This window comes from Cariama cristata, unplaced genomic scaffold (genome assembly GCF_000690535.1).
Source record: "Cariama cristata isolate BGI_N322 unplaced genomic scaffold, ASM69053v1 scaffold13763, whole genome shotgun sequence".
Taxonomy (NCBI): Eukaryota; Metazoa; Chordata; class Aves; order Cariamiformes; family Cariamidae; genus Cariama; species Cariama cristata.
The window spans coordinates 13,141-31,397 of record NW_009607887.1 but is presented as its reverse complement, the minus strand read 5'-3'; the positions used below and the strand labels follow the sequence as shown (position 1 = coordinate 31,397).

At 35.7% G+C, this 18,257-nt stretch overlaps 1 protein-coding gene across 1 annotated transcript in view; it reads right to left on the bottom strand.

The window, feature by feature from the left end:
* FAF1 (Fas (TNFRSF6) associated factor 1) overlaps window positions 1-17,892 on the bottom strand; it is a gene marked incomplete at its 5' end in the record, with an annotated part of 59,308 nt that extends 41,416 nt beyond the window's left edge. The window contains 5 exons of the mRNA XM_009696917.1: window positions 4,183-4,337; window positions 13,933-14,014; window positions 14,960-15,023; window positions 15,962-16,088; window positions 17,797-17,892. Coding sequence (XP_009695219.1) covers window positions 4,183-4,337; window positions 13,933-14,014; window positions 14,960-15,023; window positions 15,962-16,088; window positions 17,797-17,892 — 524 coding nt within the window. The remainder of the gene's footprint in view (window positions 1-4,182; window positions 4,338-13,932; window positions 14,015-14,959; window positions 15,024-15,961; window positions 16,089-17,796) is intronic.
* Between the last annotated feature and the right edge of the window lie 365 nt (window positions 17,893-18,257).

Here is an 18,257-nt window from a genome sequence, read left to right as displayed (position 1 = left end):
ACTGTGAATATGGCTAATTACTTGATGATGGAAACTGCAGGTGAAGACAACCTGCTGCTGAGAAGCGCTTTAGTCAATTAACTCTTTCCTAAGCTTAAGCAAAATGAAAAAACTATCATTTGAACATTAAAACTAACAAGTACCTGTCATCAGAGCTGAGAAAAGTTAAAATACAGCGCCCAAGGGCAACGATGTCCAAAGCTAAAAAGCTGCTACAGACATTCGAGTCACTGTTTTATGGTTTTGGCATTGCTTTGCCTGGTAAACATTATGTACGTTGGAAATCTGTTAACATTATATATAATCTACGTTTGTAAATGCTGTGTGTACAAACATAAGTGTTTGTCTGCATGTATATACGTATGTATATATATTCACTATATATCTGTCTTGGATACAAACATTATATTATTGTATATTAATGAATTAACAAAAATAGTTAGGCATGCACTTGCATACATATATATATACACACACACACACATAAACACCTCCCACATACATAATTATATTAGAATAATTGTATTCAGTCAACTCTTTAAAGTCAGAAAGTGCCAAAACTATAGCTGCTCATGTTGGGCTCTCCTGCTTATCCCATAACCTCTCTGGAAACCTGAGGAATCGCTTAGACCATGCGATGGCCCGATGCAGCTGGTGAGGTGCTGCAGCCCCCTGCTCGGACCAAAAGGCAAGGCCAGAATTGCCAATACTGCTGCTGGTAAACACTACTACTATTGCCCCGACACCTCCCGTAAGCGTATTTCTGCTGTTTGGAGTGGCATGGTAGCACATCTCCATAGCAAGCAATGGAAAGGAAACAGTGTTTTTTAAGCTCATGATTCACCCAAAACTGAGTGGACTATAACAAGAAAGTAAAAGATACACCTGTAGCTTTGCGGGTTTTTTCTCTCCTTTGACCACGGACAACATAAATTACAAGAATATTCCAAACAGTTGCTCGCTAAACTAAAGTCTAAACTACACGCGATAAAGCTTTCACATAGATTCCTTAAAATATCATAAAAACACAACATTATTTTCCTAAATGAAAGCTAATTATTTCATTATATCATGATTTTTTTTATTCTAGTACTGAAAAGATTCATGATTTGCAGCACTGACCCAAAGTAATTGCTCCCTTTCCTGCAAATCTTATGTCAGAGGCAATTAAAAGCTATGGAAGCCAAAACAAAACAACCTCTTAACTCGAGTTCTCCTTCCGTTTGACAAAGTAACCGTCTTGGGTGGCTGTAGTTAGAAATTTGTTAAAATCTGTCTCCCAAAGTTGTAAGCCTTATCTTCTTGCACTACTGCTGTGTGCAAGCACCACGGTAACTGATAGCATTTTACTTCTAGTCCTACCTACAGAACTCTTTTCACTCTATTGCAATGGGTGTTGAAGAACAATACTGAGAGATTCCAGCTGAAAAGTGCCGGTGTACAGTAACACAGGATTCAAAGCACATCCCTACATCAGTGTCAGCTGAGAAGCGTATTAAAAATCAGGAAAACTGACAAGATTTTAAGCTGGTTTTGTTCTACAGTGTTCAGGATGGACCGCGATTTCATTAATAAGAAAAATGGAAAGTACTATTAAGACTGGTTTTGGAACAGAATGACATCCATAGGTGTCAGAAAGAGGACAGCAAAGAGCAAGAAAAAAAATAAATCAGAATATTCAAGATTTTCTGGCTTATATGAGGAAAGTATTTATATCTGTTTGAACTTACTCATGCCATGCTGCAGTACTGAAAACTTGTTTTTTACTACTGACACTGAGGTGTCCCTACTGGTTGCTGTAAATAAAGTGGGCCTGATCCCTCTGCCTTCATCCTGGCTTTTCCACTAATGCAATTGTAACAGCACAAACGAGTTGCTCTTGGGCTACACCAGCATGCAAAAAGCAGTTCCTTCTGTTGTTACCCTTGTCTTCTCACCATTCACATAAAAAGCTACAAGCAACTGTATTCATAGGGATACAGAACAGAATAGCCTCCAAGACCACTGTTGTTGTGTCACTTAATGAAGGGTAATAATTAAACAGAGGTGCTGAGTATTTATTTATGGGAATGCCCACAGTGCATTGGCACTTTCCAAAGGGAGAAGGAAGCATCATGCCCCCTCTGAAGAAATCACAGTCTAAGGAGCAGGATGTGACACTAAACACAACAGAGAAATTATTCTAGTTTGAGCCCGCATGCCTTGTTTACCCCTTACTATTTTTTGACCTCACTGTTAATATGACAATTTCTTTTGTTGTTGTTAATAGAAAGCAAAAAAATGAAGGCTTAAAAACCCTATCATACTGCACAATTGCTGACTAGGTTCATTGAGAATAGCTATAAAGCCTTAAACAAGTCCTTTATTTAGTGTTTTAAGAAGTGTCATAAGGAGTTAATAGGACACAGCTGTACAGGCTCTTTCTAATAAGCAGCTTCTGTCCCTTTGGTCACCACAGGTGTCTCTGTAACCTGCAAACTCTTATTACTAGTGTATCAAAGTTGTGCTACTTAATAGATTTCTTTAGTAAAACACAACAAAGCAATTACATGGCTGTTGATCGTCAGTCATAAAAAAACCGTCAAACACAGTTTTTCAAAAGAAACTACACTGCAATTTTTTGTCATTGTAAAATAAAAGAAACTAGAGAATTAAATAGAAAAGCAAACAATAGAACAGCAGGTAGTCAACTGAACTTAGCCACTACAGATGGTTTAGAAATAGTGTTTCCTTCTACACCAACTTGTGGGACAAAAGAAAAGGAGGAGGCTCCTTACTGCAAGTGAATGGCAATACCAAAAGACTTAACCAACTTTCCAGTCTATGTATTTGGTCCCATGAAAGAACCTACATGTTTCTTTTTCCTCCCTCTCTCTTTTCTTTCTAAAAAACTTTTGATCTGTTTTTGCAACTATCTGTTTTTGCAACTGCTTTTTTCCATCATCTTTATCTCTTCTCTAGAATAACTTAAACTAGAAACATAGCCGCTGATTCGTCCAATGACGAAATGCAGAAGGTCGAGTGCGGAATTCCTGTGAAATACAAGTGTAATTTAAAAACTGTATTAGAAAAAGAGATTGTTCTGTTCTCCATGCCCACTTTCAGTAAAGAAATATTAACTATAATTTACACATTTAAGAATAAGAATGCATGAATGCTCTATTCTAGCAAGCCACAAGGGAAAGAAACATAAATAGGTACTTTTAGTTGTTCAATAATCAATGGGATTGTGTAAAAAAGTGCCAACCTTATCCCAGCCCAAATGACTCTTGCATCTTTTGTTCAAAAGTCAGAATAACTCTCGTTATACTAATATACACAAGATATTATCCTGGTAAGCAGTCATCTTATGTGTAAATAAAGGTGACAAAATAAGGTCCAAGTTAGAAAACCAAACAATTCTGATTTCTGAATATAAGAAGTATAATCATAAAATCATTATTTTCAGTAGATGATGATCAACTGATAACTAACTAAAGAAGAGAGAGGTCTTTATATAAAGATAAGAAAATTTGTTGGTAGCATACAAAAGATGTAGAAGGAGGTGGAATCTACAGGGTTTTAATTTCTTTACTCATCAGCAAAATGATGGCCTCTAAGATACAGGATAGCTTTTAATATAATAAAAGCTATCAAAATATCTGAACATTACTAAAGGAATGTTCTGTAAGAAAACTGTAGTTCAAAAAAGTTCATATGAATTGCAAGCTTTTAATTTTTTTGCATAATCTGTTTTTACTATTATCACATGAATGTTATTTTTTTAATAAGATTTTCAGTGACAACAGTAGTTATTGTTCCAGACAGTTCTAATGCAGTTACACCTACATACATACAATTAGTGTCACATAACATTATAGCACTGCAATGCAAAACTGTGAAGACACGTTCCTAAAACTATGCTTGCAAACTAAAGTAAAAAAAAAATAAAAAGGAAATAATTTCTTCAACTATTTTTTCTTGCACAGTAATAAGAAGTCACTTTGTAATGAAAACAAGGATGGTCCAGTTCTCAGTTAACGTCAGCCAGCACAGCTTCATTGATCAGCTAAGAACAAGCATGAAGTTTTTTGTTCAAATAGATATCAATCAACAAAAGATTTGATACACAGAGATGACACAGAGATAAGGGTCTTCTCCTTGAGAGAAAAGCTGCTCCACTCACAGTCCAAAGAGTCTTACCTTGCTCTGTTTGCTTCTTTTGTCATGTCCCATGCCCAGGTTATGAAGTTCTGACTCAGGTAGGAGACAATAGATTCAGCACAAAGCATTTGTGAGCAGAAGACGTTGGTTAGTACACTTTCATCATGGTGGAGGTAGATAGCAAGAAGCTTTCTCTGAAAAGACACAAGAAAAGATCAGTGAAAACTTCCTCAAGTTATTTGGTAATTTAAAATTACTGCTGCAGATTTGTGTGTTAGTATGCCCTATGGTGTTTATCGAGGGTGCCGAGCATCTCAACGTGTGCACACAGAGGGAAAAAAAAACCCAAACCAGTAGATTTCAAGTCAAATGGTCTATCCCTCCAAATCTATAGATCTTCTCAGTGCTTCCTAATATTTTATTTTCAGCATCAAAACATGATCTATTATATGCTTAGAACATGAAAATAACAACATTTCAATGAAAAATCAAAATCTTATTAACAGACTGCTTAGGAAATGAGTGAAACTTTTTGGCTTGCTGCCCAATAAAGATAACATTTGGAACAATTCCCTGAGCAAGGAATACACCTCTTGACACAACAGCATCTACGATATGAAACAATTATAAACAACCTGAAAAAATGACAGTGTATTGTTATCACCCCATCTGTAGCCAAATAAAGAGGAAAATGAGTAAGTAACAATACAGCTGCCTACAGTCCCAAAGCCTGCAACACTACATTCTGGACGTTTTGGCAGCTCTCCATCCAGCCGTATGATGTGGGGAGGCCCACAGCACATCAGCCTCTCACCTACTTGGTAAGTCGATGTGTAGCTGGTCACAAGGCCACGTGTCAGCGCAGCTGGCTACATCTCTCATGGAGCTGAGGAGCTAGGTAGCTGCCCCAGCACTGAGAATGTGTAAGACACAAGGGAAGGGGTATGGGAGACATGGATCAAATCCCACATTGAGTCTGCGAGCGCTGATACATCTCATTGTAGTTACCACGTTAGCAAAGACTAGATGTTGAGGATGGTGTTTGTGGCCTCTTGAAACAAAATATTCTGTGCCGTGTTCTTCTGAAACCCTATCAAGTAATTGAGTTTCACTGCCAGCAGCATAGAGCTGTGCTGTGTCTCCATGATAATCTCAGACCACCTCTTGGAAAGTGAGTCTATGTGTATGTAAATATAGAAAGCAGACTGGGAGAAATACAGGGAAACTGTGAGCTATTCAAGGACCATGATCCTATAGCTGGTATTCAATGAACTATAAATACCATTCAGAAAATTACAACTTTCCATTCCTCCATACCCATATATATTACTTACTTTATTTTAAAATCCTACTTGAACATATTTGCTGAGACAATATGGTAAATGCTATTTTCAGACTTATTTAAAGTCATTTCAAATCTCTCCATCAAAAGTAACACTGAAGACTAGATATTGACGTGTAGTGATACAGCAAGACATGGGATGCAATTTTGAGACAAGCTGTCTTTGTAAAAAGCCTGTATATCACCTCATATACTGGCTTTGGATAAAACTTAATGACTGTTTATAAAGAGAATAATACATTTAAACATTAGACTTTGGGAAAGGGATTAGTAATTTGCATTAATGTTTGTCTAATTTAATTTCAATGTTCTTCAGAACCACATACACATGGGCCAGAAAGGGCCACTAATAAGCCCAACATGCAGAGATCCATATAAGTGCAGTCAACAATGTTGACTGAAACTAAACTTGAAAATCCAGGGCACTGATGCACAATATCAAGCAATAAAACAGCATTTCTGTGGTGATATTTAATTTAAAAAGAAGAAAGAGGCAGGGGAAGATCAGGCACTGTCTGTTTTTGAGGATCAGCCATTCTGCATTTCAAAGCGTCGATCCCTGCAATATCCAGGTTACTGTGCTAGAATCTCGACTATTATATAGCAGTTGTAAGAGAGGGAGGGCAAAGATGTGTTTACTCAGTGATTAGGGCCTTAGAATAAGCCTCTAGCTCCTAGAGAGACAGCTCACCACTTATTCATTTGGACCAATTCACAAAGCCTAGAAAGATTAAACATCTATGCTGAGAAGACAAGCGAATGCAGACAGTGAAAAAGAAATAAAAATTCTTTAAAAACTCTGAGATGACTTCATTATTTTTTCCACAAGGAAACTTTAGGAAAGTGTTTAGTTAGAGAAAAACCCACATTGACCTCTCTCTAAACCCTTAATCTTTCCTTTGTGGTGGCCCTGCTTTGTGGTAAGCGGATGGCTTTGCTCTCCTCTTTTCACTGGGAGCGGATAGAAAAAAAGGCTCTTGAGAAACACTTTTACTTCCAAAGAAACAACCCCATGAAACTGTTAAATATGAGATTCCATACAACAGAATGTTTCAAAATATGTACAGTTTTAGGCTTAAAGATTTAGGGACAAATTTTAGTAAACAGAACAGGCAGATACACAACAGATGTTTACACTGAGCTACTTTACAAGCGAATGTAATTTTTGTCGCATCAGCAAATCTCACCATCCATCACATATAAAAGACTGTACTTCTGTCTGATAATTCATCCCAAATGTTAAGGTCAGGCATAGGCATACTGCTAGGACAAATGGAAAGAGGTAGCCGGAGGAACTGAAGTGCTGATACATGACTTTGAAAAATCTTAGTGGAAGCCAGGCATATGTTTTCCTTGGAAAAATGCATTATTGCAGAAGTCTCACAGCTTGGAGTTTCTTCTTGTTGTGTGTTGGGTTCTCTGGGTTTTTGTTTGGTTTGGGGTTTTGGGGTTTTTTTGTTTGTTTGTTTTTGGTTTGTGGTGGTTTTCGTTTTTGGTTTTGGTTTTTTTTTTTGTTTGTTTGTTTTGTTTTGTTTTTTTTTTAAACTAACCCATGGTAGTATGTATTCATAAGGAGGTTTTCGTTGTTTTGATTTCAAGCCTTTGAAAAATCAAAGTAAATTCTAGGATTCTATGATGACTAATACTGGGAATTTTTTAGTTAATGCTTATAAAATAGGCTTACTAAACTGTTGAACAGTCTTGACTTCCACAAAAGAAGCGTACTAATGGAGCAGTAGTCTGTCCTGTGTTGGAATTCTCAAAAACCTAATGACTCAGGGGTTATACACTTAGCATAGAATTTTAACCAAGAAAGTAAATCTGATGGGGAAGAACTTTTGCTAGTCCCTGTGAAGGTATGGGATACTGAAAAGGTTCTAAGTACTGAATAGCTCATGTGCTTCCAAAGGCCTTAGGAATTCAGGAACGTAAGCCATCAAGAGATGTATTTTTCACAGTATGTGGATGCTGAAGATAAGGCAATCATACATTGTAATTTTCAGAAGGGGCATACATACTTGGGAGTGTTAAGTCTCATCAATGTCAGTAAGATTTAAGATCCTAAAAGCTTGAACTCTAAGCTCCAGGTTTCATTTTATTTCAGAGGAAAAAGGGCCATGAGAAAGAGGTGCTAACTGTTTTTAGCATCTTGGCTATTCAAATACCCTCAAAAGTCCAGACCTCAAGCATTTTCTTCTGCACCCTCTGTTGCATTTAGACCGCATGAGTCTCAGTTAGCCATGCCTCTGTTCCCTTACCTCACATCCACCACTACGTACTTGCAGTGAAGCGCTGCAGCCCTCTCCTGCCCGATTTTGATCTGTTAATGGAACATGCCTGGCATATGGCACCCTGGAAGGAAATGTGGACTGTAGATGGATGCTGTACTTCAGCAGGGCACCCCCTGAGAGGCACAGTCTTCTCAGTTGTAGCCTTCACAGACTCACAGAATCTATTAGGTTGGAAGAGACCTCTGCGATCATCGAGTCCAACCTTCGACCTAACACAACTAAACCATGGCACTAAGTGCTTTGCACCATGAAACCTCTCTGCCACATCATCCAAAGTATAGCAGCCTCCTGCCACATAAAATGATGCACCTGACCAAGAGATCTAACATGTACATACACTCTGACACGAGACAAACACATTGAAGATCTGTCTTATGTACCAAAATGGCTATGTCATCCATTTGGCCATTTTTGCATTTTGGAACTTCAGAAAAGTGAATGCACTTTTCTACAGAACTAGAAGAAATGAGGAAAAAGCTGTCCCTGAGGTAGAAAGAAACATAGATCTTCATGAGGTTGAGAGACTAAATTGATAATCAGTGAGTAATGGGATATCCAAGCTTCTCAGCCAGTTCCTAACAATGTGAATAACTTAGATACCCAAGAAGAATATGAACTTGAATGAGAATAGCAACACAGTCACAAGGCTCAGCAAAACCACAGACCTGAATGGTTATTTTTGAATCTCAGGTTTACAAGTTCAAGTAATGACTGAGACAAAAATGTTCATGATGTAACATCTGCTAGAGGCATGAATGTTCTTTCAAGCTGGTAGGCTAATGAAGCAAGAACTTAATTTTTCCTCTAGGTTTTATGTAGTGAAAACTAATTGAAATGAACAAAGGAACACATTTGCACATCTTTAAGCCTTTGAAGTGTACAATCTGATCTACCTGTCTAAGGTGATCTTGGAGATCATATGATCAGCCTTCTTGGACACAGCTACTCTATCACACACAACCCTTTTTTCCCCTAAGCAGAATGCAAACCTTCCCTAGTCCCAAGGTGATACACCTTCGAATTTACTCCACTTTGAAAAAGGATTAAAGCAGGAATAGGGCAGATGGAGATTCATAGGAAGCCTTGTTTGTGTATTACACATAACAGGACAAAACCTGCAGAAGATAAGCATTATTAAATTCCCCTGCAGCAGCCAAAAGAAAGGATACAGACACCAAAGACAGAGAGACAAGGGGCATTAACCAGCCTCCAGCCTTGTAGAAGAGGATCTAAATTAAACTGTACCCCACAAGTTCCTAAAGTGGGAGTGAGACAATCCCTGTAATCTTTTGATCTGGTCTTTTGTATTATACATGGCATAAGACTAATTCCCAATTTAATCTTTCAGTAATTTTATCTTTCAGTAAAATATCTAGTCTCAAAAAAACATCAGTGATAGAGAATTCATATGAACCATGGTAAGCCATTCAAAAGGCTAACCACTCTCCCAGGTAAAGGTGTGTTTTATTTTAAGTTTGATTTAGTCTACTTTCATCTTCCAACTATTTGATCCTATTATTCTGTTGTATCTCTATTTCAATCAATGAAACTTGTAGTGATATCTTACATAATGCAAAGAATATCCAGTAATTAAAACCAAACTCAAATAAGATCTATAAATCATATAATTTGAAAGAGGACGAAATGTAGAGTGTGGCAGACAATTTCAAAAAACTTTCATTATTTAATATCAAGTACAGAGGATGCTGAAGAGAAACCCATACCCAGGACTAACCTTTCAGATATGAAAGATGAAGCTGTTCTTCAGATATGAAGAATAAACGTGTGTAGGCACACAGCGAGACTACTAAGCTAGCATGTTGTAGAAAAAATTTCTAAACAATAATTATCCACAAGTTCAGAATTAATTTAAAAATGAAAAGACAGAATTGCTAACACACGTATCAGGCAAGACTGGAAAGAAAATGTAGGTGACTAACATGGGACTTAACTGAAATTTATATATTGACATCTACTGTAGATGCTTTACTGCTTTACTCTTCCCAGGAACCTAGAGTTATACTTCTATACCTGTCCTCTACAGTTTCAACCAGACCATGTAGATTACTGTTCAGGTTATTTATGTTTTATCTGTAAAGCAGTAATTTCTCCATCTAGGACCCTCAGACAGCTCAACTACAGATGCATTTTCAAAGCACACCTAGGATACACAGTATGATCAAGCCCCTTATAAAATGTAGGAGTAGCAATTTGACTTTATTCGAAATGTGCCTGGAGCCAAGGTGGTGGTGAAGCTGTACTCCTTGACATCGCTCTGCAGTATTTAGGGAATAAAGGGGGGGGGAGATGACAAAGACTAAAACAAAAAGTTGTCTTGCAATTGGGATTGAGAACAACCTCTCTACTCAAGGTAGCATCTAAAAGAGACGGATTTCAAACTACTCTTCTGAGACAAGACGACTGGAGAGTAGTCAATGCTGTTTCTATAATGTGCTCTAACAGTAATCAGAATAATTATCTCTGTGAATCTTTTTTCATTATTAAGTTCAGCATGAACTTAATTAGCTGAAATAATAACAAAGGACAGTTTTCTGAGTTACACAGATTAAAAATGATACTACAGAAAGCCCTGTATAAAAGAACATTCTGCTATCACCAGACAAAAAAAAAAAAAGCTTTTATTTGAATATGCCAAATCATGGAAGGAGCATACTTTCTTCTAGGTATTCAGGAAATAAAGTACCCCTATGTGAGAGGGATGGTGGTGCCACTAAAATGACCCTAAAAGACAGAATTCAAGGAGAAGAAAAACATGGTTCATTTTCAGTATGCAGGAATATATATTGAGGTGACAATACCAATTTGTGCTAAGAGAGATGTTTCACATATTTATTAAAAGTCAGTGGACAGAAAGGTTGAGAGAGGAGCAGGAGGTGATCTGACAGAGGTATATAAAGATAAGAGCTCCTGAAAAGATAAAGCAGCTGTCTTTATTCTTTCTTATATAATAGGGCAGCAACTATGTATAAAAATGAAAAGGCAAACAAGCTCCAATAAAAGAAAATACTTTAGTATTATTCAAGTAAATGGCTCAATGAGATTGAATATAGCAATTAAGATCCTGTATTAATAACAATACCACCCTAAGTTAGGATTAATCCCCTGACATTTCAGAACACAAGGCACCCACAAACTGTTTTCAGTTGCAAAGAAAGCTCCCCTAAACATCTTGTTTAAAACTGGCCATTATAAAATTTCTTCCATGGCATCAGGTCTAGCTATTTCCAGGATAGTGTAGCTACCTGAGCAAGAGTAAGCTTGTTCTTCATAAACTCATGTAACAGAGAAACGCTTCTTTCCAATTGACACAATAAAGAGAGGAAGACTTTCACAAAAGAACAAGTTATTTGTTAAGTTAATAAACCTCTATCTCTCTTCCTCTTCCTGACTCAATTGAAAAATAAAATAAAATAAAATAGAATACAATATTTTCTTGTGTTATACATGCAATAAGCCTCGGAAATGAACACACAATGCTCTTAACTATCAGGCTGCAGGAGGTAACTGGGAATTTCATTGCCAAGGACACTGGTTGTTAAAGGCAAAGCTCTATACCTTGGCTATCGTATTTTTGTGCTAAAGAGATATACAGGTTTTAAAGTAGAGCTACATTTGACCTCATTCCATCTCTCCTATCTAAAACTGGCACTATCATGGTAGCAGTTGCTCTGAAGGAAAAAAGATACCCATCATGTATGTTAACCTTAACTATCTAAAGACTTGAAATGAAAAGCTATGATAATAAAAGCTAAACAAAACACAAGTAACAGACAAACATCTAAAGTACTTTTACAAGGTATTTCTTCTTCAAGTAACATTTTCTTAAACAACTATCAATTACTTTCTTTTCCAACACATGAAAAGAAAATTCATTAAGATTTAACAGAACATCTATTTTCTTAAAGAAGAATTTCAACTCCTAATCTGTGTTTAAAACACATGTTCTGACATAAGTTAATTTTCTTAACATAACCCAAATTAAAATATTTCTGCAAAAAGGCTGCATAGCGGGATTTTTTTGAGGGAAAAAGTATCCATAATATAGATTAAAAACCTATCTGACGGCTGTCTCACTAGACCTGAACTGTAGAGTGCACCTTCTGCTCTGGACAGCGTTGAGAATTTGTCAAGAAAAGGCTAAGATCTCTGAGCACTCAAGCTGCCAAGTGCTCTCAAATTAAATCAGTTTGAAGCGGTTTTCATTAAGATGGATTGAGTGTGGCATCGTGAGAAACACTCTATCAAATGTAGTGTTTTACTTAGTGATTAAGTATATACCAGTTGATGAAGCTACCCAAATCCTTCGTAATCCCACCACTCCAATAAACATTTAATGAGTATATAAGTTCAAAAAGCCTAGCAGAGGATTTAAACCTTCAATCTTGTTTTTATTTACTCTTGGAACTCAATTTCTCACTTCAAGTGAAGAATGCTGGTGCCTGAAGCTCATCTGTTGCCCTGGTAAAATTAAGTGCCCTCCATAGTATAAATTAGAAAACAAGACATACAGGTTGCAATTTCTCCTAAGCTTTTTCTTTTTTTCATACTGATTAACCTATTGAATTATTTTATGAAATGAAATCATAATCATACAAAATAAAGTATCCCTTTCCTCAATTATGAATTCCAGGAGGCAGTATCGAAAAAACTTGTAATGGGAAAAAAGCAGTAAAAATAAATGGTATTTATACATTCTCATACCTTTGTTTAAAGTCAGAATGTTACAATACAAATAATGTCATTCCACAGGTTAGCTGGGGAGGAGAGCTTTGAAAAATTAATGTAATAGTCGGGAAAAAAAAATTAAAGAAAAAAGACACGAAAATAATACTTTCCTAAATATATAACTTTATCCTCATGAGGATCTGGTCTGAATAAATGCAAAATATTAGAAAAGTAAGGTGACATGAATTTCAGATGTGCAATGTAAGTAGTATAAGAAGTACCTTAAGTATTAACAAACTAAGCAACTGCACTGCATTAATATCAGATTTATAGGTATAAAAAAAATTTATGAAAGTTCCTAATGGGCTCTCGTCCATTATTATACTGATACGCTGTCAACCATTTCTGATGAAATGAAACAAAGTGAACTTCCTAACTCAAACACATTTCTTGCCGAATCAATGATTTCTTTTAAACATGCATTAAGGCCCATTTTAATGAGTTATTATAAATTAATACTTTGCTACTAAATTATTATGTATCCATTTATGCTCTGAAATCTGTGCAAAGACATGAAAATATTCACTAAACTTAGAGCATGTGCACGACATGTTAAGTATGTGTTAACTTTAGCTATACAGCGTAGTTCGTAACACTGCACACTTAGCAGAACAGCCCCTGACATAACATAGTTCTTCCTTCCAATATGAATAACTACAGGAAGCCAAAACATTCTTCATATTAAAATTAAATATCTATCAAGACAATAAAAAGTAAATTTAAACAGCATGATTTTCTTGTTTGTGTTTCAGCTTTATCTATGCTTAATTATGCAGGGGTTTGGGTTTCTCCTTAGTGAATCAAGTCACCAAAACGTAAATAAACTATCCCCATTCTAATTTTATTAAAATACTGATTTGAAAACTGTGCATGGAATAACAGAAACTTGAGATGTCTGGTTGGATGCACAGAAAAACTAAATATCCAAATCTTAGTACTGGAATTCACTTGGCAGATAAAGGCTGTGCAAAGAAAAAAAGCACACACTGTATTTCAGAGACCTTTCAATTTAAATTTACAATTTGATTAGCCATCCTTCAAAGGAGTTACAACATGCAACATTGAACTTGTCAACCACAAGACTCGCAGCCAGTGTTATCTGGTGCTAGGACACCATTATTTCTGGAAGAAAAGGGCGGGGGGGGGAGAAAAAGAGTAGCTCTAATGACTAAAGGACTCCAATAAAAATACAGCCTGAATGATTAGGAAGCATGAGTTACTCACTGTAATTTCAACAACCAGCAAGGTAAGTATTTTAGTCAGTGAACTAAATGAATATAACTCTTCACAAACAATAAAACCAAGACAACTCAAAAATGTAGTTTACCTTTTTTAAAATAAAGAGGAAACATTTACAGTGATTTCCATTTTCCCCCTATATTAAATAAAGTAGTTTTAATACACACTTACATCTCTAGCTTTCCCATAGAAGGCTTCTTGAAAAGCAGCCTCTAATGATCCAATAAAATAAACAGGATGGCAGTCACCATATCTATTTGAGATAAAATTTCCAATTAATATGAAATTATGAAAATAAGTAATTTCAATATTCTACCTCTTCATTTATTCTGTAAATATAATGCATTGGGTAAACCTTTAGAAAAATGATGTACTACACTTTTGAAGGACAGAAGGGAAATATTTAGAAGCCATCTGTCTCCCAACATTCTAAAGCTCAAAGTAACTAACTACTACCTTACAAATTTCATCGTAAAAACTTTCTGGTTACATGCATAGACACCTTAAGTTCTATATAATTTTTCAATCATGATTTATTTCCTTTCTTTATTATATTCTTAAAGGTTAATTGAAGGCTATTCTTGTATTACACATTAATGCATCTCATATATATAAATGAACATTTCATCACAGAGGAGTGAAAACAGAAGGCATATAAACTTTGCATTACTTTGCAGTATATTGGTTTGCAGCTTCCACTTGTTTGATGAAACATGGCAACTGCTTAACAACATATGATTTGATGTATGAAGTTTAAAAAAAGCATCATTTCTGTATTTTTTTAAATGTAGAGATTTATCCAACCACTTCATTATTGCAAAAAATCTTATTGCAACTCTGTATATATTTTTCAATATCAATCAGTTTCAGCTTTTCTGTTCCTATATATTATATTAAAATTACTATACATAATCAGAATCTTTATCATCCTTCTGGACCCTTACATAATTAAGTAATGACATTAATTAGTTGCAAATTAAATCAGGCAAGGATCTGTCACTCTAACTTGGACTGAGAAACAATTTTATTTCAGAATCAGTTCTAACAAAGTTAAGCTTAAAATAAATTAGATTAGGATACCTAAATATGCTATGATCCTACATGAAAATATGTACATTTAGTTTATTTTTATTGCCATTATTTACTAAATTTTACTTAGTTTGTAACAAGAATTGCACAGTTAATAAGCTAAGCTTACCTTGAAGAAAACTCTGCTGTAAATTGTAATAAGGCATCTCCTTCATTTTCAGCATTTTCTGGCACTTAAAAAAACCGAAAAAAATAAATTAAATGCAACCTTATGGAAAACAGATTTTAATACGTGAACTCACTTGCTTCATAGATTATTTTTTTTTAATGTTGACAGCTTACTGAAGTGGTTACCAAGAGTCCATGTAAAGTTTGTGAAAGACTATTGACTATGAACCTTTGGAAACACATGAAATTTCCAGATGCTCTCATGAATATATTCAGGCATTCCAAACAGTAAAATCCTCAAGTCCAGTGTAATGCGATATATCACTTGTTCAGAGTTAACACTCTGGAATTACTTTAATACATTAAAGGATTGGCTTGAAAGGCTTGACTCACTATATTGCTAGTTACTTTTTCTTTTTTTTTAAACTTGCTATACATGACACCAAAATTTTTTCCATATTATTACATACATTTGCTGTCAAAAAACTTCTAAGGTAATAACACTAATAAAAGCCTAAAGTAAATAAAGAGTATACAGAATTGCATATAGGAGGTAACTGTTCCTGCTCAATCCTCTTCATAATTCAAGGGCAAATAATCACGGAGAAACTTGTTTAACGTAAATGACTAAAAATATTAATCACCACAAGATGCTGAAGCTAAAATCTGTAGAATTTTCAAATCAGGAAAACGGAAATCTAGGTATCTACAGGAACATTTGGTTAGAGATCATAATTTCTCTGAGTTTAATTATTATTCTTCAACTATAAGTTAAAAACATAAGGTTAAAAAACTTCCTCCATGGGGAGAAGCTTTCATAGTTGCCAATTACAGGTGGAGTATTTTCATTTGATACATCCATCAGACAATACCCGCAAACCATTCTAACATTCCTATCAAAAGGTACTTTCCTGTTTCTTATTATGCAGACCCATCATATCTCTCTGGCTTCACTACTGCTGTACAACCACCAGTTAGCTGTAAATTAACTGTCAACTCTTACTCATTGGCGATTTCCTCAAGGCAGATGATGCTACTCCAAACATTTCTCCATCATCAACTCCAAACTCTGTAGCATCTTCAAAGTCATCCCCATCACTGTCACTAACCATATGAACATCAGTGCATTGCTACATAAAAACAAAAACCAAAACCCACCATAAGCCTCTGTTACAGACGTCATCTTCAGCGAAATATATATATACATAGTGAAAAATATTGACATATTTTTATAAAAACCCTTGATATACTGCTTTTTATTTTACCGTTTTACACAGCATTATCAGACATCTTTTTATAAATAAGACCTAATTTTTAACAGAAATCTGGTTAACAGAGCAATATTATATGACAAAATGCATTATTAAATAACTAAGGAATTGTCTCTGTACACACACAGCTGAGTAAATTTTATCCAAAGTTAAGACTATTTTCCATCTAACGGTACTGCAGCTGGTTTAATTGCATAAGAAAGCGTGAGAAAAGCCACACAACCTGTCAATAATTTTAGACATCCAGACACAATCTACTTTAGCAATAGTTGCATGGTGGGGGACAGTCCTTGGAAAGGTACCTATCTATCACACTGCAGTTTCCGACATACAAATTTAGCACCCATAGTCCTAACTTGGCACACCAGGCTACCGCATGTTGAATGACAGGCTGATTTATTTGGCACACCAATATAAAGGAGAAAAACCAACATTTTTGTGCGAGGAACTAAGACCCCATCTGTGCCTCCAACTCCCACTGTCAGATCTTTCAGATTTCATGTCCACTGAAACATAAAACAGCTCAGAAAATCCTTGGTTTTAACTATTCAATGCTAACTTGCCTCTAAATTGACTTCTTTTCATGAATGACTATTCCAGCTCCACTTGAGCTAGAAGTTACAGTGATAGTAAACTACAGAAAATCTACATGAATCCCTGAAGGTGCAACAAAGTGTATTATGGAACATGAAATTTCAGCTCTAGCATGCAAGTGACCATGGGACGATCAAAGAGCTCCAAACATGCTAGATCTCTCTCTACAACAGTTACACATAAAGAACTTCAAATAAAGAACTCCAAATAAAGAACATTTACTGAATGAACCAGTCCACAAGAAAACTCTACAAAGTGAACACACTCAGTCACATAATTTTGAAAGAATGCAAGTAGAGCAGCAATGATACATACTTATGCTGGTAGATCCCAGGAGGAAACAAGAACCATCTATTTCACCTGCTAAGTGGTTCAGGTATAGCTAGAACAGCATTGTCTGACCATCCTCAAACTTTTAACAACTATCTAACAACACATATCTAGGCTTGCATCCTGACTACACCTCACAGCTATGTCTTGCCAACTCAACTGAGCTGAACAGATTGAAACACATCCTTTTTGGGCAGCAAGATAAACCTCATGTGCCACAGTTCTCTAAACAAAATGGTAAGAAAATTGTGTGGAAAATGGGAAACTGCTTAAATTAAATTCATTTTAAGGCAGGACAAAGGCATTGAAAATTTTAACCCAAACTATTAATAGTTAGAAACAACAGAATGGGAGCTGATATAATCTGCAAACATCTCTTTCTGCTAATACTAAAAAATACATGTTTCAACCTTCTATTTAATTTGGAGTATTTTTCAGTGCTTACTGTGGTTTGCTTACTTTGTTTTTCCTCTTTTTCTTCAATGACTCATTAAGCCAGTTCCTTACTTCAACACAATTATGCGCTACAGGAATTGTAAATTGATTCTTTTAAGATGCAATTCTACTGACGGTGATCATTGCAAAATGAACCTTCCCTGTTTCTTCCCAGAGCATACTGGTAAAATAAAGATGATGTTCTTACCTCCTCTGACTGTTCCCTGGTTTGCACGGGTGAAGATCTTCTCCCAACTGTAAGTCGATGGCAAGGAAAAGTCAGTCCCGATACAGCTAGAGTCATCTACAAACAAAGCAATGATCACTTATTAAAGTCATAGTCTCAATTGGAGAGTTGGTTTGTGGGGTTTTTTTAAGGTTGCTTTGAGATTCGAACTGAAGACTGCACTGCAGAAGACAAATTAATTATACAAACGTAAAGAAAGAAGCCTGAAAACCTCAAATGATTCCTTACATAAAAACATTCAAAGAAACATCAACTGAGTTTTACAGGTATGTATGCACAGAGTATCAAAACAAACTAAGGGGAACTGTGAACACAAAACTGTCTCGAATTGTTATTTTCTCCTAAATAAGTATTGAGGTTTGAACCATTATTTGTATGTGGCAACTTTTACAGTGGTAAGCTTTGATGAATTCAATGTAAAT